Source organism: Rhinichthys klamathensis, unplaced genomic scaffold, assembly GCF_029890125.1.
Source record: "Rhinichthys klamathensis goyatoka isolate OS25496 unplaced genomic scaffold, OSU_Roscu_1.1 h1tg000123l_1, whole genome shotgun sequence".
In the NCBI taxonomy this organism is placed as follows: Eukaryota; Metazoa; Chordata; class Actinopteri; order Cypriniformes; family Leuciscidae; genus Rhinichthys; species Rhinichthys klamathensis.
This window is the reverse complement of record NW_026606660.1, coordinates 3,383,982-3,407,994: the sequence shown is the minus strand read 5'-3', so window position 1 is coordinate 3,407,994 and position 24,013 is coordinate 3,383,982. Positions and strand designations below refer to the sequence as shown.

At 40.1% G+C, this 24,013-nt stretch overlaps 1 protein-coding gene across 3 annotated transcripts in view; it reads right to left on the bottom strand.

Annotated features, from left to right (window-relative positions):
- Positions 1 to 22,777, bottom strand: part of LOC130088904 (connector enhancer of kinase suppressor of ras 3-like) — a 109,254-nt gene extending 86,477 nt beyond the window's left edge. For 2 of the 3 annotated variants that reach the window (XM_056255894.1, XM_056255895.1), the window contains exon 1: positions 22,491 to 22,776. In XM_056255894.1, coding sequence (XP_056111869.1) covers positions 22,491 to 22,542 — 52 coding nt within the window. In that variant the 5' untranslated portion in view covers positions 22,543 to 22,776. Of the gene's footprint in view, positions 1 to 22,490 lie in introns of all 3 variants that reach the window. The other variant, XM_056255896.1, reaches the window with a different exon arrangement.
- Positions 22,778 to 24,013: the final 1,236 nt, after the last annotated feature.

The following is a 24,013-nucleotide window of genomic DNA, read 5'->3' as shown; positions in this document are numbered from 1 at the left end:
TGTAAAAAAAGAAAAAAAAATTATACTTCTAAAATGAGAACTCATTGCGGAAATAATATACTTAGAATATACTTGTAAATGTTTTCAGAAGCTTAATTGCATGTTAGTTGCAATTAAAGGAAAATATATTAGAGTTATTATTATAATATATACATATATATATATAAATGTAAATTGGACTTTAGAGCATTTTTGACCCAATTGCCTACTAAACCTTGCCTACTTTGACCACATTTGATTGGCCATCTCAATCATTTTGACATTGACGAGCGCTGTTAATGTAACTTTCAAACCTTTTTGTCATCCTAACAACATACGAGTGCTGCGTAATGGAAGATAGAAACACAGTCATGAAATTGTACTCTTAAGTATTTCAGTAATATTATATTATCTATAAGGGCAGTTTTTAAAAAAAATATACTTTTAAGACTGGAAGCACACTACAAGTGGATATTCAATACAATTAAGCACACTTCTCTGTCACAAGAGTTAACAATAACAACCGACATGAACTGTCAGCGTTCCAGGGTTGATGATGCCAAAATACCAATGAAATTTCACAGCAAACACTTTTAAAATAAAAAAAAATGTAAATAGTAACCAATGAAATAACTTTTTCAACAGTTTTAAAGAACAAAGAAGCTAAATTACAAATTAAGAATGGTTCTTGTTGTACTTGTCTAACTACATAACATAGGTCTAGTAGGCTGCATTACTCTGTAAGGAATTATGCACAGATTTCTACACATTCAGTTTCTACCTGATCACATTCACTTAACAGTGGTAAAAATATATGGTATGATCTCTACAATACAGACCTATAATACCAGAGTGTACATTGTAGATGTATATACACATATAGACCTCAAAAGAATTTCATTAAGAAAAAAAAATATAATACAAAATAGAGCGTTAGGTGAACAAAGAGAGTGTGAAATTTTCTCCAAAGAATGAAGTCATGTCATTATAAAAGCTGTTACTAACATAACTGATGATCCATCCTAAAATGCATGTAACTCAATACTGCTGTTTCAACAGTTAAACCTGAGCGCAGCAATGACAAATCCTGGTGCTGGGAGGATGTTCTTCTTGTTCTATAATCAATATATTTTAAAGGGGTTCGTTTTGCTTCATTTTGCCTCTATGTAATGGTGCATTATTGATTCAGAATCGTAGAATCCAGTCATAAAAGTGGAATTTACAGTATAATGTGTAATGGCATTTGGCAAATTTTGGATGAATAAATCAAAAGTAATTGCATAAGCAATATGGAATGTGTCTGTGAATACTAATGTGCAAAAATACTACTATTTAATTTTGAAGTCTGCATGTTCTTTGTGCCTGATTTTTGTCTTTATTACTTTGTCAAATGATTTTAAAAGAAATGATATATTTTATAAAAGTTTTAACATTTTTGCAAAAATAAATTAATTTTGAAGAAAAATCAACACCCAACCTATCTAAACCATGTATGAATTCCTACCTGGTGATGGGCACATGCAAGGTACAGTAGTGTTGATTCTGTGATTCATCATGATTTAATAAAAATGTATGAGAATGTTTATGTGTCTGTGACCTCATGTAGTTAGACGGAAGAAGCTGAAAAACGCAGTGAGCATGTGAGGCAGACAAACCCTATGCTGCTCATTCACAGACACACACAACATGCAGACTACGTGTTTAAATGGCAGTATTATTTTTTCCGGTTTAATACTTATAGACACTAGTCTAGGGGTCGCAACCTTTTCGTCATGAAGTGACACTTTTAAGTTTTTGAGTTAACCACTGTGCCAATTTGTTTTAAATTGGTCAAAATCCTTTTGTTGGTTTGTTTCCAGGTTTATATTAGACTTTGAATAACACATTTCTGGGAAATGATTTATTAATGTGTTTTACTGATCTGATAGCTATCTGTTAAAACGATTCCATTTACACTTGGCCACATGTGTCAACGCAAAACGAATATCTGTTCTTCGATTCCTGCGCTATATATGCTAATTAAATGTCTCACTAGTCTGAATGAAGACGACTGTGTGTTGAGCTTCGGGATGCGACACAAAACTTTCAGTTTTATTTGCGGCAAATTACGTGTTGATCTGTGGTTAATGAGTGTTGCAGTTTTTTTTTTTTTTTTTTTTTTTTACCATTTTGGGAGGAGTAAAATTGACATAGCCTATGTGCCTTCAACAACCCGGTGCATTTACACTTTTTGTCTGGAATGTGAAAGCACCTGATGTTTTTACGATAGCTGAACGCTATCTGATCAGAAAACGCACAAAGTGACGCATGAAAGGAGTTTGCACATCACCGTCATTGTAATGTCTGTGGAATGTTTGATAGGACTCTATAGGGCCTGGTTTCACAGACAGGGCCTAGATTAAGCCAGGATTAGGCCTTAGTTAAATTAGGACATTGATAGCTTTTATAAACATGCCTAAGAAAAAAAAGCACATTACTGGTGAGCATCTTGACTTGAGACAAAACAATGGCAGTGACATATTTTAAGATATGTCTGTGCAAGTTACTTCAAGTTAAAACTTGAAAAAGCATTTTAGTCTCGGACTAGGTGTCACAGTCTTCGTCTGCACCTGTCTGTCTTAGTCATCTTCACTACACTTCCCAGAATCCTCCTCGTCTCCACACCTGTATTCACTCCCTCACTTACCAGCCTGTCCCTCGTTATCATCATCAGTGTCACCTGTTTTCACCTTGTTATGTCTGATTCATGCTTGTATTTAGGTTGCTTCTGTTCAGTCTGTCCTTGTCGGTCGTTGAACATGTTACGTGTTTATGTGAGAGTTACCTTTTGCCTGTCAACCTGCCTGTACCTGTTTGTTGTTTTGGGAGATCTTAGTAAATGTTGGAATTGGAGATTTCTGTCTCAGCCTCTTCTTCATCCTGCACCATAACCCGAGACAGAACGACCGACCCTTAAAAAACTGAAGATGACCGAGCGGGAGAGAGGACTTCCATTTGCGGGGACCCGGTTGGCCATATTTCGCGGGACCCGTGGAGGCCGCAGTAGAGGAGGTGGTCGTGTAGAAGCCCGACACCACTCTACATTCTGGCCTCTTTTCAACCCTGGGTTGATTATGTCCAGTCCAGGGCTCCATCCGCCACCGTGCCCGTCTAGCCCAGAGCCCTCGCCGCTGGTCCGACCCAGCCCAGATCTTCATGTCACGCCTGCAGAGCCAGTCTTCGAGCCAGAGCCCGCTGATCCTGCGCCAGAGCCCGCTGATCCTGCGCCAGAGCCCGCTGATCCTGCGCCAGAGCCCGCTGATCCTGCGCCAGAGCCCGCTGATCCTGTGCCAGAGCCCTCTTCACAGCTGGTCCTGCCCAGCTCAAAGCCTTCACTGCTGGTCCTGCCCAGCTCAAAGCCTTCTTCACCACTGGTCCCATCCAGCACAGAGCCCGTCGCCTGCCCGCCAGAGCCTGAGACCGTCCAGCCAGAGCTTCACATCCTCCACGGTCCTGCGCCAGAGACCGTCCAGCCAGAGACCGTCCAGCCAGAGACCGTCCAGCCAGAGACCGTCCAGCCAGAGACCGTCCAGCCAGAGACCATCCAGCCAGCTCTGGAGGACGCAGTGCTCCTTGTGGGATCCATGGCTGTTTTGTGTGTGTGGGCAGCACACACATGCATTACAGCCCATGAACCCAGCCCTGAGCTTCCTTCGCCGCTGGTTCCGTCCAGCCCTGAGCTTCCTTCGCCGCTGGTCCCGTCCAGCCCTGAGCTTCCTTCGCCGCTGGTCCCGTCCAGCCCTGAGCTTCCTTCGCCGCTGGTCCCGTCCAGCCCTGAGCTTCCTTCGCCGCTGGTCCCGTCCAGCCCTGAGCTTCCTTCGCCGCTGGTCCAGTCCAGCCCTGAGCTTCCTTCGCCGCTGGTCCCGTCCAGCCCAGAGACCCCTTCGCCGCTGGTCCCGTCCAGCCCAGAGACCCCTTCACCGCTGGTTCCGTCCAGCCCAGAGACCCCTTCACCGCTGGTTCCGTCCAGCCCAGAGACCCCTTCACCGCTGGTTCCGTCCAGCCCAGAGACCCCTTCACCGCTGGTTCCGTCCAGCCCAGAGACCCCTTCACCGCTGGTTCCGTCCAGCCCAGAGACTAGTAATGACTCTTTCACTCTCCCCATTAAATTTTTGGGGGGGGGGGCATAGGGCTTCGCCATGGCCACCCGAAGGGTCCGCACCGCCATGGCCGCCCGAAGGGCCTCCATCGCCATGGCCACCCGAAGGGTCCGCACCGCCATGGCCACCCGAAGGGTCTGCACCGCCATGGCCACCCGAAGGGTCCGCACCGCCATGGCCGCCCGAAGGGCCTCCATCGCCATGGCCACCCGAAGGGTCCGCACCGCCATGGCCGCCCGAAGGGTCCGCACCGCCATGGCCGCCCGAAGGGTCCGCACCGCCATGGCCGCCCGAAGGGTCCGCACCGCCATGGCCGCCCGAAGGGCCTCCATCGCCTTGGCCACCCGAAGGGTCCGCACCGCCATGGCCGCCCGAAGGGTCCGCACCGCCATGGCCGCCCGATGGGTCTCCACCGCCCTGGCCACGCCCATGTCCTGCTCCGCCCTGGCCACGTCCTGCTCCGCCCTGGCCGCCTTCACGTCCTGCTCCGCCCTGGCCGCCTGCACGTCCTGCCCCGCCCTGGCCGCCTGCACTTCCTGATCCGCCCTGGAGGCTTCCCGTCCCAGTTTGGCCACGCCCTGGCCAGCCTTCAGGGCGCCCGCCCCCCCCACTGATGTTCTACGGCGCGAGGTCGCACCTTGTTGAAGGGGGGCGTTCTGTCACAGTCTTCGTCTGCACCAGTCTGTCTTAGTCATCTTCACTACACTTCCCAGAATCCTCCTAGTCTCCACACCTGTATTCACTCCCTCACTTACCAGCCTGTCCCTCGTTATCATCATCAGTGTCACCTGTTTTCACCTTGTTATGTCTGATTCATGCTTGTATTTAGGTTGCTTCTGTTCAGTCTGTCCTTGTCGGTCGTTGAACATGTTACGTGTTTATGTGAGAGTTACCTTTTGCCTGTCAACCTGCCTGTACCTGTTTGTTGTTTTGGGAGATCTTAGTAAATGTTGGAATTGGAGATTTCTGTCTCAGCCTCTTCTTCATCCTGCACCATAACCCGTGACACTAGGTTTAAGTCTTGTCTGTGAAACCAGGCATATATACTAAATTGAATATCTTTGAAGAATGTAGGTCACACATAATTAACTATTAACTACGACTTTTGCCTTAATAAACTCCTAATTACAGTTTATTGATAGTTAGTAAGGTAGTTGTTAAGTAGGTATTGGGTAGGGTTAAGGGATGTTAAATATGGTCATGCAGAATAAGGCATTAATATGTGCTTTATAAGTACTATTAAACAGCCAATATCCATATCAATGCTAAAAAGCAACTAGTTGATAGTGAGAATTGGACCCTAAACTAAAGTGTTTGAAAGAGAACTTAAATGTACCAGAATTTAAAACATTAAATTTTTTTTCCAAAGCTAAGTGCAACAAATACAGCAGAACAAACTGTATGCTGTTAGTCAAACGGACTTGTGCTCGCTTTCCGCGACTGCGCAACTGGGGTATAGGTTGCCAGGTTGAGATGACAAACGGGTTGAAATTGTGTATGGTGTGTGGATTGTAATGCATTTAATACAAAATCTGGCAACTGGTCAACATTAGACAAACATATTGGTCCGATTATTCGTAAAGGAGTTTGGGCCATGCAAATTACGGGAGTTTCCCGGGAGAAATAACAAACCGGGAGGGGTCCGGGAGATAGGGCTAAAAAACGGGAGAAACACGGGAAAAACGGGAGTGTTGACAGGTATGATCTATCACTGTTTTCCATGTTCGTTAGTTTGTGGAGTAAATATATAGGCTAGGCCATAATCTGTGATTTTACACAGCTTTTTAAAAAATGGTGGTTGCTGGTGTTTTGCGTTCGTTCGGCATATATCAGTGTATACTTACGTCACGGATAGTTCCTATAGTGCTGGTGACCCTACTCTGAAGTAAGAGCTAAATTAGTTCTTCCAAAAGGAGTTCCTAGAACTAAAATCCAAAAATTCCTAGTTCCTGCGGTGCGAACACGGCAAAATTCAGGTACTTCCGCCAATAGTTCTAGGCACTATGAAAAGGTTCCTCCAGTGTGAAAGCCCCCGTTGAGGAATGATTATCTCTAAATGTAGAACTGTAGGCAGGTGCGAGGTTCTTTACTTAAATGAAATACTGTACATACACCTCTCTCGCTTTTCATGTGTCAGCGATTTCCCCTCCACGCCAGCCATAGGTTGCCGATACCTGTCCATATCGTGAATTGATTAATTGTACAGCCAAACTTTTGATTTATATAATCATTCAACATTCCGCATTATACAGTCAATTCCATTTTTTATGACTGGATTCTGTGTTTCCATCCATGTTTTCTGTGTCACAGAAATCACAGAGCTCTACTATTAAAGGATATGCTCCCATTGCTTGGCCCGCACGGTGCACCAGAAACAGAAAAGTTATGACTTAAAAAAAACACACAAACAGAAACATTTCAGAACTGAAAATCGTGGTGAGAATCACACTACAGAGCAAATGAGGGCATGGGTGTTTTTTTTTTTGCCTTAGCCCTTTACTAAAAACCATGTACCTCAACTACACCATGTTTTCCCCCCAACTGTTTCTTTTGTCCGAGTCTTGTTAAAGTATCATGTTTCTGATCAAAACTGGATAATTACACAGTTGGATAGATCTAAAGTCATGTTTATTCCAATCTCGGTCTTGCTGAGAGACTTTGATGTGATCACTGATAAACCCAACACCTTGTGCTCTGAAACTAAAACCTGCACATCTGTTCTGACGGGATGTGCCCCCAGAGCCAACCCTTCTCTGAGAGTCTCATGGTGTAAGACTCACTCACACAGGCTGTGGTTCTCAGGGGTTTGATTACATGAGAGAGAAAGCCCTTCCACCATCCAGAATGAAGGGCCTCCCAGTGGGAGTCTGACCTCCCTCTCCACACAAACTCTGTGCTTTCATACGCAGCATGTACAATAGCCACTGCCACTGGAACTCTCTCTCTTGGTCTATTGAGATTTCCAGTAAACCTGAGGGGAATGAAGGAATGCCCATTGTTTGGGGGCGTTGACCCTTTGTGGGAATTTCACAATGGTGCTATCTCGATAGACATTTGTTATTGTGAAGGCAACAATTAGAAAGAAAAATCCTTTGTGTGCACAACCTCTCATTAGACGCAACAACCAAATGAGTAAACAGAGCACAGCAGAGATATGCTTAGTGTAAAACAATAATAAATCAAATAAAACAGGCGAGTGCTGTGTGGTTTTATTTGTCAAGATTTGTTACCTCCTGAAAAATTGAAGGACCTAGAAATTCTCAGTACAGGATTATTCAATAAACCCTGCTAATTTGTTATAATCATCATTTCATCTCCTGCTTTCTGCTGTTCCTACGGCTTCCTCTCTCAACCTCTCAGGCTGATGGAAGACTTTTACACTGAAAAAGGATTTGGTGTACTATTTTACTATTTGCTAATATCAGAAAAATGGTTACTTCAGACGGGATTTGGAAAAGAGACTGGATCCAATATTCCTGGCATGGAGATTTGATCTAACAAATAGTCACTTGTATTGATTGGAATACAGCAGCTCATATAACAATCAATACTGTTAATCTGATTTGCAAATTCCCAAAAATCCAAATCCCAACGGAAAAGAAAGGCAATTGGATAGGGTTTTTAAACCCCTCATTCTTGAAAAGAGAGATAAAAGAGATAAAGAGAGACAGAAAGCTTTTAGAATGACAGGCATAAAGAAGATGCTCTGGGGCTTTTGCGATCATGTTTGTCATTTTAGATGAAAAGATCTTCTTTGGGTGGAAGAGAAAAAAAAAGAGACAAAAACGGACAGGTTTTCTGAGGGTTACAACCATCACCTCTCTCAGGATTAACTGACAAGGAGGAGGGCTAGTTCTGGGTCAGTGAGTTTAAGAATTCACATATGTATTATGGAAATATGTATTAATAAATACATATTTTCATGCAGTTCCTTGCTCAATATTATGTTATGACCTCAAAACACTTCGACCATTCTATAGTGCATGACTTGAAAACTAATACATTTTGACATTTACATAACATAATCAGCACCATATTTATGTAGTGAACTTGCTTCGTAACTCACCTGATAAAGCATTGCACTTGTGATGCAGAGCGCTGGGATACGAGTTTCGTGAAACATGAGTCACAAAAAAAAAGAGATCAAAGACTTACAGAAGCGACCTAAAATGGCATGGTTGCTTCAGCAAATGCTTTTTATCTCATGTTTGCTTTTGTTAACACTAGGTTTAGGGGAGGGTTTAGTGTAGGTGGTACATTATTTTCAAATGCGATAGAGCATGAACCTTTCAGCACCACTCACCAGATATTTAATTTCCGAACTTGTATGATACTGACAACAAGCAATGTAAAAAACTTTGCCAGATTCATGTTCATCAGATTCATTTCAATATGAATGTATTGCAGAATGTGCAAGCAGCGAATATTATTTTGCATAATTGTTGCCACAGGACATTTTTTTCAATGAGCCTGGCTTGGAAATAGATCCTCACTGGAAAGTGACACTCTTTGTACAGTGCGTGTTGTAAATTTTGTCATCAGCATAGTATGCACATCATTTTCATGATAATACACTCAATTCGTCCACGTGCCTTGAATTTTTCTGCACTGATCCAACAAGGTCCACAAGGGTGCAAGCCTGTCCATCCTGTTGTTTCAAAGTCTAAAAAAACTGATGAAATGGAACAACAATCTTCTCTGGAAGCAACAACTAGAGATCCCCAGGTGCCAAAAATTTGTGTTATGAGTAAAGAAATTCTCGCAACTTTAATGGCTTGTTTCCACCGAGTGCTACGGTAAAGTACTGTACAGTATGGTACGCAATTATTTCTGTTTCGATTGTCAGAAGTTGTGAATGTTATCCCGAACCACACCGTACCACTTTTTTGGGACCCTTCCATTGGGGTACCTAAAGGCTGAAGATAGGCTCACTGCAGAGCGCTGATTGGTTGACAGAGAATCGTCACTTGCACGTTTTTTTCCTTGCAGCCTATACAGCCTTTGCCCAAACAAAGCTTGTCGTATTCTTGTGACAAACAGCCACATGCCGAGAAGCAAGAACAAGATCTGCTGTATGTCCTCCATTGTTGTTTACTGTGTAGCTTTCTTCTTCGTGCAAGAATAATGTCGATCACCAAGCGGCAAGCTTTCGGTCTCTCTCTTGAATCCAAGACGGAAGTGACTTAAACTGCAATTCATCAACTGGCCGCTAGAGACAGGCTCCAAATGAGAGTAAATCCCATAACCCCCCATGTTAAAATGGCCAACTTTACAGAAAAAAAAAAATATTTACAGCCTGGTACAAAAAGTTGTTTTGATCTATATAGCTAATTTTGCCTGTGAGGGGGGTGAATTTTTTTATAACTCATCCATCTAAATAATATTAAGCCTTAACGTTCTGCATAATTAAGGGCGTGGCCACTTGAGTGACAGGTGGATTGCCGCTGCTGTCACTACTAGTCGTTTGTCTGCTGTCTGTTAGCCGTCACGCAGATATAAAAGGTTTGTGTTCTCGAGCCACCAGGCACTGTTGTTGTGCGGATGAGCGGGCCGGAGCGCATTAAGGGTTTTCTGTTAGAACAGTGTCGTGTAAGCGACCCCAAGGTTAATAACTAATGATCTTTGCAACAGAAGTGAATCAATCAAAACTAACTTTAGCTGGAGAATAACTTTATTCTAGAGCTGCTGTAAAGCCAAAACAATCTCTGTAACTTTAAAGGGTGCGATCTTTAACGTCCTTATTAGCGCGCCCGCATTGAAGGCCGGAGACAACAGTTCGAATCCCACTCAGAGCGGGTCGAGTAGGACCAGTTACACAAAGACATTCTTATCTTATCTAGGATGATACTTTCAAGTGCTCATGTTGACTGCCTCTGTTCACGCACGTTGCCAAACAGAGTACACTCTATAAGAACATGTGCTCGGCTATACACTTCAGATGCTAAACATTTGCATCAAAACATGAAGTATATTTTGGGCTTGCACCAGTCAGTACACTCAGCTTGTGAATGCATCTAGTATTTACCAGAACCCCGGCCACTGTTTCACAGTCAAAGAAGAAACTGAAGAGATGGGACAAAAACAAGCTACTGGAGAAGGCAAAAACAATTGATGCCCACATTGACGAGTGCTTATGCAGAGGAGGTTAGGATAATCCTGCAACTCTAATTCAATTCTAAAGAGTATGAAGACATTTTATTGGTCTTAACTCCTGAAGATAAATAGAACAGACACTGGACAAAGATTAATCTTTCTAGTGAGCATGTGTTAACCGCCTGTGCTTGTGCATGCGTTCAAATGGAGTATACTTTGAAAGGCTTTGCATTTGGCTGTATGTCTATATGCTAACCATGCACATAAAAAGGTTGCTTACGGTGATTGCCAGGACTTCCCTACTTTGAGAACGGTAATTCCTGATTTAATTTCATCACTTCTTTAAAAATTATTCTATGAATTAACATAATAATACAATGCAGGTGGTTTCACACATTCCACTTGTCTGCACACATAAACTAGGGTTCTGCCTGCCAGCCATTCATAGCCAGGCCTGTAAGAGCCGCTCAGGGATCTCACACTTGCCAAAATCTCCTCATTAACTCCTTATACAGTAATTGTTGTGGCTGAACAGTGCAGACTCTAGGGGATGAAAGTCAGTCTGAGAGACCTGTAATCAGAAGCAGATTTGAAAACAAAAAGGCATCTGTGACTGGATCTACCCTTACCAAACTCTGCCACATCATCTTCTGCCAAACCATAATTACTGGGACAAACCTTCCCATATCTTAACAACTACTTTGTAACACCCTTATTTTAGCATAAAACATGCACTGGACCACTGGAAAAGATCATAATTATGAAATTCCTGCATCATATTTCAACTTGTTTGTTGCAAATATATCCAATATAGACTGTAATCAGAGACAGAAGACAACCTAAACCTTTCCTCTGAGGAGAGAGGAATGTGTAGTAGATCTTCCTGCTGAAAGGGGCCAAGACGCAGTAATGAATCGTAGAGGAATACTTACATTTCTTTGTGCTAATCCATGGGCGATGACATTATGGCGAGAGACTTCCCGTAGGATGCTATGCACTTCTGTTTAGATGTATTTAGCAAAACAAAATGAATTAGCGTGTCATAATAGTTACATAACTCAAAAATTAGTGTTACTACTACAAGCCCAAAACAACAGCTGTAGCCTACTATTTGGTGACTCCACTCCACAGTATTTAAGTACTTTTAATAATAACATATTAAATGATATTCAGTGTAATATGGGTTGAAAAAAGGGTTTCGTATTGAGTATCGCAAAAAAAAAAAAAAAAAAAAAAAAATTAGACTGGTTATCATCCCTGTCAAAGCAAAGTTATATCCAATCTCTCAGCTCATGTCATTACCAGCTAAAAAGTAAAGCCTGTCACCTATGCTTGGTACTATCTGCCCAAGATTCCAGGATGGGACACGTCATAACTGAATGTGCATGTGACCACATGTCCATTTGTTGACCTTCTGCAAACTCGATCTGCAGGATATGTGTTGGTAACAAAATAAAGGAGAATTCATCAAGTGCTTTAACAAAATACAGACTTTAAATTTTCATTATTAACCTTCGCAGATTGCCGGTTTCCATTTTCAGCATATTTCAAGCACTTACGATTTTCATATTCCACTTGCAAATATTTTTGTAACAATTTTTTTTATTTTTATTAAAATGGTTTGAATGGTTTTCTCACGCTACAGTTCTACAGTTTTGCCAGCAGCATTTTCATTCTTCTTAGACACATCACACTGATTTATAAAAAGGTCACTAGGGGTGGGCAATATGACCAAAATAAAATCTTTTTTTTTGTAGTAATTCTATTAATATATGTGTGTGTGCTAATTAAAGAGGCAATAGACTTGATTTTGTTTTTCAAAACTAGAATTATTTTTAATGTAGCGCTGTCAAAATGATTAATCACATCTAACATAAAAGTTTGTGTTTACATAATATATACATAATATCTCCCACTCCTTACCAGAACCGCGCGTTTCAACACACTAATACAACACAACCAGGCCTCGCCCCCTCTATTATGTGTATGCCTTGGGCGGGAAATATTTAAATGAGGAATATTGTGACGTGTTCGTTTCCCCAAATGCAGAGGAAACCAAAAAAAAACACACACACAAAAAACAGCATTTCAGGGAGTTAAAAAAAAGAGCGCACTGATTTGCAACTTTGCAGGCCTTTTTCATGCTCAAACGCAAACATTACACACAAGAATGTTGAAAATGTAAAAAAGCATATGGTCCTCTTTAAGTGCTTTGATCTGATATATGTCTGAATTTTAGCTCTCTCCCATGAAAAAAAATGACACAAAAATGCCTTTAGACACAACAATGTAACATAGCAAAGATGTCTTCATTTACTAATCAATTGTAGTGCATAAATAAAGCACTCTGGGGACATATTCAATGTCACTGAAGTTGTGAAAGTTAACTCCTTGCACTTAAGTATGAAAATACAGTAAATCAATACGGTATGGAAGTCTGAATAGATCCTGAATGAACACTGAGAGAATAGACAAATGATATTATGGCTGATGTCTTTCAAAGCATGTGAAAGTTACTGCTGTAGATGAGTCACATGCACCAATCTGTTCTCAGTCAATGACTAAACCCCGTGATGCTGTTACTCTCAGATCTCACACAAACACAAATCCCTCTGACTGACGCAGGAGACTGATGTCAAGCATCTACATGCATTTAGTGTGAATATGACATGTTGGACTGGTCTTTCTGCAATATGCATGTTGATTTTTCCGTAATAAAAGCTGTTTAAATAAAAAGCAAATCCATTTTAACCATGTCATGATCCTGGCGTTAGAAAGATTACATATGCAAGTGTGCAATGAACAAAGACCCTATAAATAAAGGTATGTTTTTTAGAGAAGGCGAGAGCAGGATTTCCCATGATGCCCTGATATAGTTCAGGCTCTTTGTCTGTGCATGCAGTAACACCCTTCCTCTGTTTACCCAATTGCAGGTGCTGGATGAGGGGTATTATAATGTGACCTTTACACCGTGCAATAGGAGGCCCAATTCTTTTGTGTTATTGCGAGCAGTGGAAACACACCAGAGGAACATAAGCACTGTAAATCTGAACTGAACTAAAAAAAAAAAAAACTAAAAAAAAAACTGTTCTCAGATTAGTATAATTACACGAATATAATTGTTATAATCTACTGATTTAATATTTATGAACATACACTTTTGCATTCTATTTCTATTCCTCATGCCATTTGTGCTACAGACATGAATGATACCACAAATTGTGTGACTTGCTGAAGAAAAGTGAACTAGTGGCATGTCCTTTCGAAAAGAAAATCAGAATGAAACGAAGTTCGTTTTGAGTTTGTTCTGGGAGTTTAATACAGCAAAGAAAACTTCCCGGGAAAGTTTACTCCAGCTGGTAATCACCTTTGAACTACCATTGGTCCGTAGTGATTACGTATGTAGGCGTGGCTCTGAGGCTCCACCTTTTTTGGTGCGCCTTCTTTCCAGGTTCATTTCTTCATTCAGTCTGTCGAGGTTAGTATATAGTAGCAGTAGCAATAATAGTAGTAATTAAAGTAATTCTAAATGAATGAGACTCTGACACTGATATTTCATGTCTAATACTAAAGATGATGGTTTAAAGCAATCTATTGTATAAAGTGCTATATAATTTAACTTGACTTGACTGACTGACTTGTGACTTGACTGGAGTGTCGAATTGCAGAGCTTGTACAAACATATCCACATCGCTATGATCAGATGCTTTCTGAACTGCTGTTTTCACTGCTATTGTTCTATGTTCTATGCAGACTTCTCTTCAAGGAGAACCGACACTGTGCAACCCTTTTGAGGCAACCATTCTAACAATAGAACTGCAAGAACAAGCCACAATCTGTTGGAATTCTTTTGGAAGCTCAAACGTGCTTGCTTAACGTCCAAGAACCAATTAGGTTTGTTCTCGCAAGTCAAGCTTCTTTTATCATATTAATAGTGTGTATTTATCAATGTTTATATGAAATCCTAAATAAAAGGTTTTCATGTAAAATGACAGTGTCTTGGATAAAACTGCTAGATTCATATGGATTCAAAGTTTGGTAACATTTTATTTTGATGGTCCCTTTTGAACATTCTGTTGACTATGAGTAACTTTGCAACTATCTGCCTACTAACTCTCATTAGAGTATTAGTAAACTGTCTGCTTAAAGCTGCAGTCCGTAGCTTTTTGGGGGTTAAAAATTATCCAAAATTTGAGAAAATACATAACCAGCCAGTGTTCAAAACTATCTGCTTGCCTTAGCTCGATTCAAAGCGGTAAGCTTGTAATAATGTTTTTAATTCCAGTGGTACTGGTGGATTTCCGCGGGAGATTCGAGCATGTCTTTGCGTCATTACGTCACATCCGTACACACACATCTGTACACACACATCTGTACACATAAAGAAGGAGTCTCGGCTAGTAGGCTATATTGCGTGTGAGGATGTTGGAGGTGGAGATTTATAGCCTTTTCTCACAGCACTTGATATAATTATAAACTTATCAATTTGATGGCGGATCCAGAAAGGTTCAAACGACAATCACCAGTGACAACAGATTCACCCGCTGTAAAATGCAAAAGACTTCGTTCGGACGTCGGAGTGGCTACAGAAAAAAAGAGACTGCAACCGGACATTACATGTAGTCACGCAATGCTGACGTTGTTAACATTAACAATTTGAGAACAAAGTATAATTTGCACGGTTTTGTGTGATATGATAACTTATAAGCGATTGTTAGATTTAATCAGCGCGATTTACTGCAATGTCAGAACCAGAACAAAAGTGGATGTTACTTACTTGTTCAGATGACATTTTGCAGTGAAAATTCTTATGTTGGTCATACTTCCAAAAAGAATAATCTGTGATTCTGAATGCCATTATCCACACCGGCGCGGCGACTGACACAGTCAATGTTTTGAGTCCCCTCAAAACATTGTGTTCATCCGCGCTGTGCCGTGTCGAGGGTGTTGAAGTACAACTCACATAAAGTTGATAATTCCTGCAGCTTTAATATCTGCTAACTAGGGTTGGGTACCGAAACTCGGTGCCAATAGGGAACCGGTTCCGACGTAAACGGTAGTAACCAGACCGAATAAGAACGAAAATTTCGGTGCCTGATTTCGGTGCCTAACTTCATTAGGCACACACGCACACACACACACACACACGCAAGTTTTCTCGCTCTCTCCCTCTCCGCCGTGCCCGTGCGTGTGCTACACAGTTTGGAGCACAGTTTCTTCTGTCTTGCATGCGCGCCCTTTCTCGCAAGGTTTGGCTGCATTTTACGTGTAAAATTACGTGTCAGAACGCCCTCTGGGTGTGCCGATAGTCTGAATCCCATATAGAATCAAGCCAATACATTGGCTGATGGCGCGGGCGCCGCATCGACGCACTTACGTCGTCATAATATGTTGGCGCGCGCGCGCCATCTGCACCTCAGATTTCTCTGCCGAAAAAGGAAGCTGGTCGGCAGCGCGAGGAGCTTGGCAGCGTCCCGTTCCCTATTGAGAGATATGTTACACCAGTAACCAGAGATGTTCTCTTTCATAGGTTCACTCAACGCTGCGTAGCTAAGAAGCAGTGGATTTGTAGGCTGCTGTATCACGTGCCGTTTGAACTGACGCGCTACAGCGATCTGTCACATTTCAAAGAGCCAAAACGTTATTTATTGTGTGAATCTCGTAAAAATATTGACAGAATCTGACAGCTGTGGATTTGTTCCATATCAAAAGTAACCTTCTCTGTCTTGTCTGTCGGTGTCAATGTCCTATTTGTCTGTGAAAAGGGTAATTTGCGTGAGTCTCACGGTCAATGCGTGAGAGTTGGCAGCTCTGCAATCTCCAGTATTATTACATTGTTTGATACAATATTGTTTCATTTGATATTATGTAAATATGAATTTTTATTTTATATTGGTTTTATTAGTACCATATGTTACTTGTATTTATATTGTTTAAAGATTTAAGTTAATATTGTGTCCAGTTTGGCCCTGTAAATTAAAGGGTATTATTTTTTGATAAAGTGTGTGCGGTTTCATTTTCTTAAGTACCGATTTAAGAACCGTTTAAGCACCGGAACCGTTTAAAAAATACCGAGTAGTTACTGGAATCGGATAAAACCCAAACGATACCCAATCCTACTGCTAACTCTATATTGTGATGCTCCGCCAACAGACTTTCTACTGACTAAGTAACTTTGCAAGTACATGTCAACGTATTCTAACCCGAACCCCTACCAGTCTTCTAAAACTCTACTAACACTCTAATGAGAGTTAGTAGACATGCAGGTGCAACGTTACTTATAGTCAATAGAATGTGTTAAAGGGACTAAATAAAGTGAAATCCAAAACTTTGGTAGAATGGACTTCCAATGGAAGGACTGAAATATCTCGGGTTTCCTTAAAATATCTTGATTTGTGTTTCAAAGACAAAGACATTGATGACATGTTCATGAACACCTAGTTTCCACAAAATAAAGAGATTCTCTAAACAAGAACATAAGATGATCATCAAAATCTAACTTTGCCTAGAGCTTATTTCTATGCCTTTCATTGACGAACTTGTGTGTTTAATAGGCATTCCCTTTGTTCCTGAGGATTAGGCCTTTTGCAGCAACGAGCCCACAGTGTCCCGTCCAACTTTCTGCCTGGCTAGGCACTCATGGAGGGGCAGTGAACTGTGTGTGATGTGCTACCTGAGGTTGCATTTCCCACGTTGAGTTAAGCTATGTGTTTGTAGAGATCACTGCTCTTATTCTGGCTCTACTAAGCTACTGTGATCTGGGAGATTTGCATTGGGTTGCTCAGTTCTGAATGCAAAAGCCAGCAGGATCACGCCTTGTCACCTCAGTGCTGTTATAAACGGAGCATGGATTCATGCAAATATCAACGGATTGTCAAAGTGGGATCAAGGGTCTCTTGTAGAAATGTAGAGTGTATCGAAATGTCTCTGAAAAGATCAATGCCATAACATTTTGTATTGTATTATTTGTGTCTGCAACTCTGCAAAAAACAAAACACTTCTATACTGCACACTACAAAAATGCAGTCCCATAAAATTAAAGAAGAGAACAGGAAATACCGGGCACCTCTTCCATGTAAACTTCAACAGAGAGTCTCCATTAAATATTTACGAGAATCTCATGAAGATGCCATATGGCGATAACAAGATCTAAGGGTTGACATATGGTGTTGTGGTTACATGGATGGAAACCATTGGATTAAAACATTAATATAATTAACAGAACCTATGGAAAAGGTACACTTGTTGGTTCAGTGGCTCCTCATGACAGGTAAGCCCTGGAACAAAATGTTCTTCAACTAATATATTGTTGTCATTCAAGCTTACAGATCTGGAAATATTTGAAATAGTCACTGTAGAGTAATGTGCTGTTGCATGGTTAGCATGATGACTGTGTAGTCTGTGAAAAAGTAATCATACTTACAGCAAAGAAAATATTAAAACATTTCAACTAGGGCTGGGGTAAACGATTATTAATTAAACGATTAGTCTGTCGATTATTTGATCGATTAGTCGACTAATCTAACGACTAATTGAACGATTCTTTTTTGTAACATGGAAATTGCAGGAGTGCACATTCAATGCACAACAATTTTGATCTGGTTCTTACAGAGTATCTACACTGTAAAATGTTTGGTGGGCTACTCAAATGAGCCCTATCACACTTGGATGTGGTGCTCATTTTAATGTTTTCAGTGCTCATAAAAAACATCCGGACTGATTTTTCGGTTTTGTTGACGGGGGTGGGGTTTACATGCGCTTCATAAGGCACACACGCACATTTGCACACACACGCGCAAGGTCTCTCGCTCTCTCCCTCGCTGCCGCGCGCTACACGGTTTGGAGCTCGCGAGCTCTAGATTCCGGGAGATTTTAACTAATTTGCGGGCATCGGGGAGCCGCTATCACTATGCGGGAGACTTGGGATGTCAACTCCATTTGACAAAGAGCGCAAATAACAACACCTTTACATTTGGGACTAAATTTGAAGTGTTCCCATACCTTCGATGATTTAGTGCGAGCTGGTTTTTTTAGGACTTTTTCTTTTGTTGGGACTTTTGCATGGCTTTGTTGGGAATTCTGTGAAGAGGTTGCTGTTTCGTCCTCGATTCTGCAATGTTTCGGTCTCCCACGTGTGTGTGGCGAGCTGTACCGCCGGGAACGGTGCAAAAAAATAAATACATAAATAAATAAAGAAGCGTCGACAAAAAAATATGACGTCGACGAATTTTTGACGTCGAAGCGTCGACGTCATCGACGCGCCGCTACAGGCCTAATTTCAACCATGACCAGGTTGAAGTATCTTAACTGTTAAAAGAATATGACTGACACATCTATTAGATGTCTTGCCTTGGTGGAAATCCACAAAAGTTTTACCACAGAGAGGCAATGAGATCATTGTCAGAAGTTCCCCTTTAGTAATGATATCCATAAAAACAACAACACACAATACAAACATATGGTTCAGAAACTTTTAGAAGTTTAGTCACATGATTGCATTTCTGCTACAACAGAAAAACAAAACATAAAAAAACATTTTCTACATTTAGCATTTAGTATCATTGCAGTGTATAATTTCAGCACCAAAATGAATTCTTCCCCCATTATTAGTCCTTAACTACTATGAACTTACGTCAAAAATGGTGCAATGTACTTATAGTGCTTATGTTGTACTGCAAAATATATTTGCTGCTATTGAGGTGGGAAAAGGGTAAGGTTAGGGATAGGGCTGTGTTCGATACATCGATACAACAATGTATCGTAACATAGTACTTTGAATACAGCAGATGCTTCTGTATCTTAATTTGAATACAATAACAGTGTTTAAAACTGAGAGCAAATGTGCTGAAATGAATGAATATAATATAATATGAAGGCTAGAACTGGGGTTGCCTGATATTAAGAGACATAATCAGAGATTCACACTTGCGCAAAACCGTGTTTTACTAGTTTTTCTCAACCTGGCAACCATGTGCAAGCACTGGCTTTGTGAAAACGCCGGTAAGCTTACAGTTTAGCGATCTCCAGTTTGATATTCTATTAACAGAAAAGTGTGATCAAGTCTGTGTTCATTTATGGGCCTGAGAAAGAGAGAGAGATTGTGCATGAATGAATTCCCTCATTCAGCGTTTCTCTATTAACAGTAAAGCAGTGACTTTAATTGCTTCAAAAACAGTGATGTTAGCAATTCCTTGTTGAGTTCAGTTGTGAAGCTATTTTAGTGATAAAAATTGCATGGCCGCATTAAGAAGTTTCTGTGTTGCTGAATGTTTCTGTGCGTGCAGCACGATCTGTGTGAGTGGCTGTCTGAGTGCGTGTACGTGAGCTACAGTGAAGAAAGCGAATTTATCTAAATTGAATTATTATTATTAATTATCTGATGGGGATTGCCCAATGTTAATATGAAACCTACAACATTAACTATATTGTTACAGTGCTCTTCATGAGGAGGGGAACTGCCTGCTCTTCCTATAGTTTGCAATGACCCTATGCAGTGTTTAATAACAGCTGTTATACTAAATTCTGCTGAGGTGAAATTTAGTGCAGACCCACTTCTTGATATACATCATATCGTGGCCTCTGTATTGGGTTACATATTGTATCGTGACTTTGTTGCCAATACACAGCCCTAGTTAGGGACAATATAATAATCAGCATCTTGGATAACTGGTCAAAATCAGTGTAAACCTTGAACGACTAGTTAGGACTAGTTTCTAAAAGAAATGAGTCTGTTATCATTTACACACCCATGTCATGTCAACACCGAAAATTTCAAAACAGAATTTCTGATGGATGTTTTTTCATGCAATTAAATGAACGGGATTTGGACCTTTAAATCCTCCAAAAATGATCCAAGAACACCATAAATCAAGTCAATATGACACTTTAAATATTACAAGTATTATACAATACTGACATTGACTTTGTGCATTTATTGAAAAATTGCAAGAAAAGCGGCGATGCCCAATTATTAATTGCTTTGAGTAGAATCATTGCAATGAATTAGCTAAACTGGATTACAAAAAATATTCATTCACAAATAAAGGAAATTGATCAGGTTGGATCAGGTTCAGCTCATTGAGTACTTTTACTTTATTTAGGTTTTGTAACTCATTCATCTACAATAGTTTGAGAACTTTGAGAATTTTTTGGATGCTTCTGAAGTTTTGAAAAAGAATGTACGGCACCCAGCTGTCCCTCAACAAGTGTAGAGGGAGTAGAAGGGGAGGAATGAAACTCAATTTCGTAAGTGTGAAATTATTCACTGCAGTTTTTGCATATAGCATTCCATGAATATACTCCAAACAAGCAAAAGTTTTAAAGACTTGCCATTCAACTTTTACTGTCTGTTCATGCATGTTTGTTTGCAAGAATGTGTGAGAAGGTAGGCTACTTTTCCCTGAATGTTTTATTTATTTAATGCAACTGACTTTCGTGAGCACAAAAAAATCTAATAATTTATAAATGAAGCAGCGCTGAGAAACAAGAGCCCCCACGTGAACCACTACAAACCTTTAAAGCCTTAGGCATTTCATTCAACAGAGAACTGATGCTCCTATTCTTTTTTTTTCTGTATGTTTGCTATGTAGTAGTACCGTTTACACTATATCATTGTATGTGCTCAAAGTCTATTTACATTTGTTTCAGAGTCATGTGGCATAGCAGTTGAACACACCTGGTTACTAATTGTTGTTGGTTCAAACCCTGCAACGGTTGATCCTTTAACTGTCACCATTGTGCCTTTAGCAAGTTATAATTCCAGGATACTGAGTCAGTACTGTCAGATAAAGGACAAACTAACTTGTGTCTCTCAAATTAATATAGTAGGACAGTAACATTAATGTAATGCTCCAGTATGATTGTTTTTAAGTAGTTTGAAAGGCAAAAACATATCTTTTTTTACCGTATAAGTGCCAAGTAAAATTCAAAAAGATGTGCCAGAAAAAAATTGCCTGTCTAAAAATCTAAACATATATTTTATTTAAGGAAACTTTAGGGACAATTGAACCAATTAAACAACTAAACTACACCCGCCCACCCCTTCTCCCCCTCTTAAACCGTATATCTAGAGCATGTGTCAAACTTTTAAGACAGCTAAAAACCTCTGATATACCAGACACTTTTAATTTGAGTTCGACAAAGTAATAATTATATTATTATTACTATTATTCACTGAAAGAGATTTTTTTGAACTATTTAAAAGTTGAGACGGCTATATTTCCATATTTCTAACCCGATCTCATGAGAACATTCTCATGAATTTGTGCAATTTGATTAGTACAAACAACATTTTTAGAAAAAAAAGAGTCCACACCTCAACCCAACATGACCTTCAGTTTGATGTAAGCATACTGTAAGTGTGATGTACTGTGATGTAGCATACAAATAAGTTTGCAACCAACTCACCAAAACATAAGTAGGCTAATAGTATTAGTAGTTATGAGCGTGTTGCATATTTCTCTCAAAATTGCATGACGAATTGAGACATTAAGAAAGCTGGGAATTTACAATACAAATATAGACTACATTATAATTTTCCATGGAATTTCAGATAGGCTATACATATTTGAATGTGTCACATCAACTGTCCACACAGATTCCAAATTGACCCTAACAGACAATAAACTTTATAAGTGGATTTTGACTCCAATTCATGCAAGGACAGGTGGTCCAATTCACATTTGAATCTTACATTATTATGACTTCACACAATTATTATTATTATTACATTAATCTTTCCTGATTACACAAATACTGGTACTCGATTCGAATTCACAAATGACCGATCAGATTTGAATTTAACTGGCATTCATTTCAATTCCAATTCGTCTGTAATTCACAGCTACACATAAACAAGTTCTCAACACTGAAGAATAGCCTTTTATGTGTCAATCATTTACACAAATGGCAGGGTATAATTATCTTCTGGAAAAAAAGATGAACGGTTTGATAAATCTGTCTAAAACAATAAGAACTGTGGGAGTAAAACACTCCTGCATAACAAACGCGCAGTAGCCTACAGTGGGATGCTATTTCAATAAATGTTTTTGTTTTTTTAAACCACGCTATAGAACCATGAGTTTCTTTAAACATAGGAGTTTTGTTGGTGCTCGAACATTGCTGACACACTAATCTTGGTTTCGTCGAAAGTAACGTTACTACAGGTAAACAAAGCACACGTCCTAGATTCGTACACTGGCTATCTAGAGAGAGAGACCATTTAAAATTGAACGACCACCAGCATACATATTATGCAAGAAATACAAATCTTAACCTCACCTCTCATCCAGTCAACAACCTGTTTTGGTGTCCACCTCGTTACTGGATCCATTGCTTTAAATTTTGGGTCCAGCCGGTAGAGTCCTTCTCAAGAGCTGGAGATTAATAATAAAGTACGTGAAGCACCAGTGTGTGATCGGCACTGTGAAATGAGATCATTCTTCCAGTCTGTCCTCTAGAAATCCAGTAGTAAGCACGGCTCGCAAGATATCTCCATTTGAACCAGCCGATTCTCTCACATGGACTGAGCGATCTGGAATCGGGATAAACTCACGAGGAAGCACATGTATCAGATTTCAGTGAGTGATCCTCCCCTCATCTGAGCGGAGGAGGAGCAGCAGGGAGATCTGCTACTGCCGAGGAGGCCCACTGTTATTCCTTATGTCTCCAGAGTTTGTTTTTATAAATAGACTATATAACCTTTCAGTTAATCGTTAGCTTTTAAATTAGGAATGCATGAGTCACAGGTATGACATCATTATAGTGATCAGACCAAAGGAATTTATTTGGGAGATTCCTTTGTAAAGTACCAAGCTTGAACTCTTTAGATAAAAATTGCATACATACTTTAAAGCAGTGCAAAAGATTCATACAAAACAACAACAACAACAACAACAAAAACTTCCGGTTATCAAATGTTTGTGGAGGCAGGAACTCACTTTTTACTTTTTCTTTAAAAGTATTAGAATATTTATTGTTTTAAGACACAATTTAATTTAAATTAACTGTCCAACTATAGGTGTCTTTAAACTCACCATGAAATCAAAATAGCCAATTCTTATTTTTTATGGAATATTACAGTATTTATAAAAAATGTATCTGTGCACATCAATATGTATTTAAAATTCATGTGCGTCATAATCTTAGTCAAAATAACTTTCTCTCCCTCTCACAGCGATATCTCTTCTCATGATGAAGTGTTTACACAGGGGCGTAGCAGCCATTATAAAAGTGGGGGGGACAAATTGGTGTGGTGATGTGACCCAAAGGTCAGTCCTTCCAGAAAAATGCGGAGTTTTTTTGTGATTGTTGCGGGCAAAAATCCTTGATTATGCGGCGATGGAATATGCAGGATATTTGCAATTTTATGTGATGAAATTGCGGGAACTTGCAAAAACTGCAGTTTGATGAAAAAGAGAAAAAGTGATTCCCCAACACCCTGTTCTCACTAGGCTACTACCTTAATGTAAAGAGCTATTTCTTATTACTTCCTATGATAAGCAAGCATACTACATCACAGAAAGTGCTGGAATATTTAATCTTGTTTTATTTCAGACCTTAATAAACACATGGCTCAAACTTACAAAACATTGATGAGTCAAACAAGTTCTGTAGCTTTACAAAAGGAATATGCTACAACTTCTGTAAAAATGAATAAATAAAATATGAAAAAAATGTTTCCTGTTTTACAGTTTTTTTTTTTCTTCAATGATGTTCATGTCGCGTAATTACGTCACTTCATAACGTTCCCATGGCAACAGGGGGAAACGGCTGCTCTCGTGTGAAGCAAACGCAACATTTTT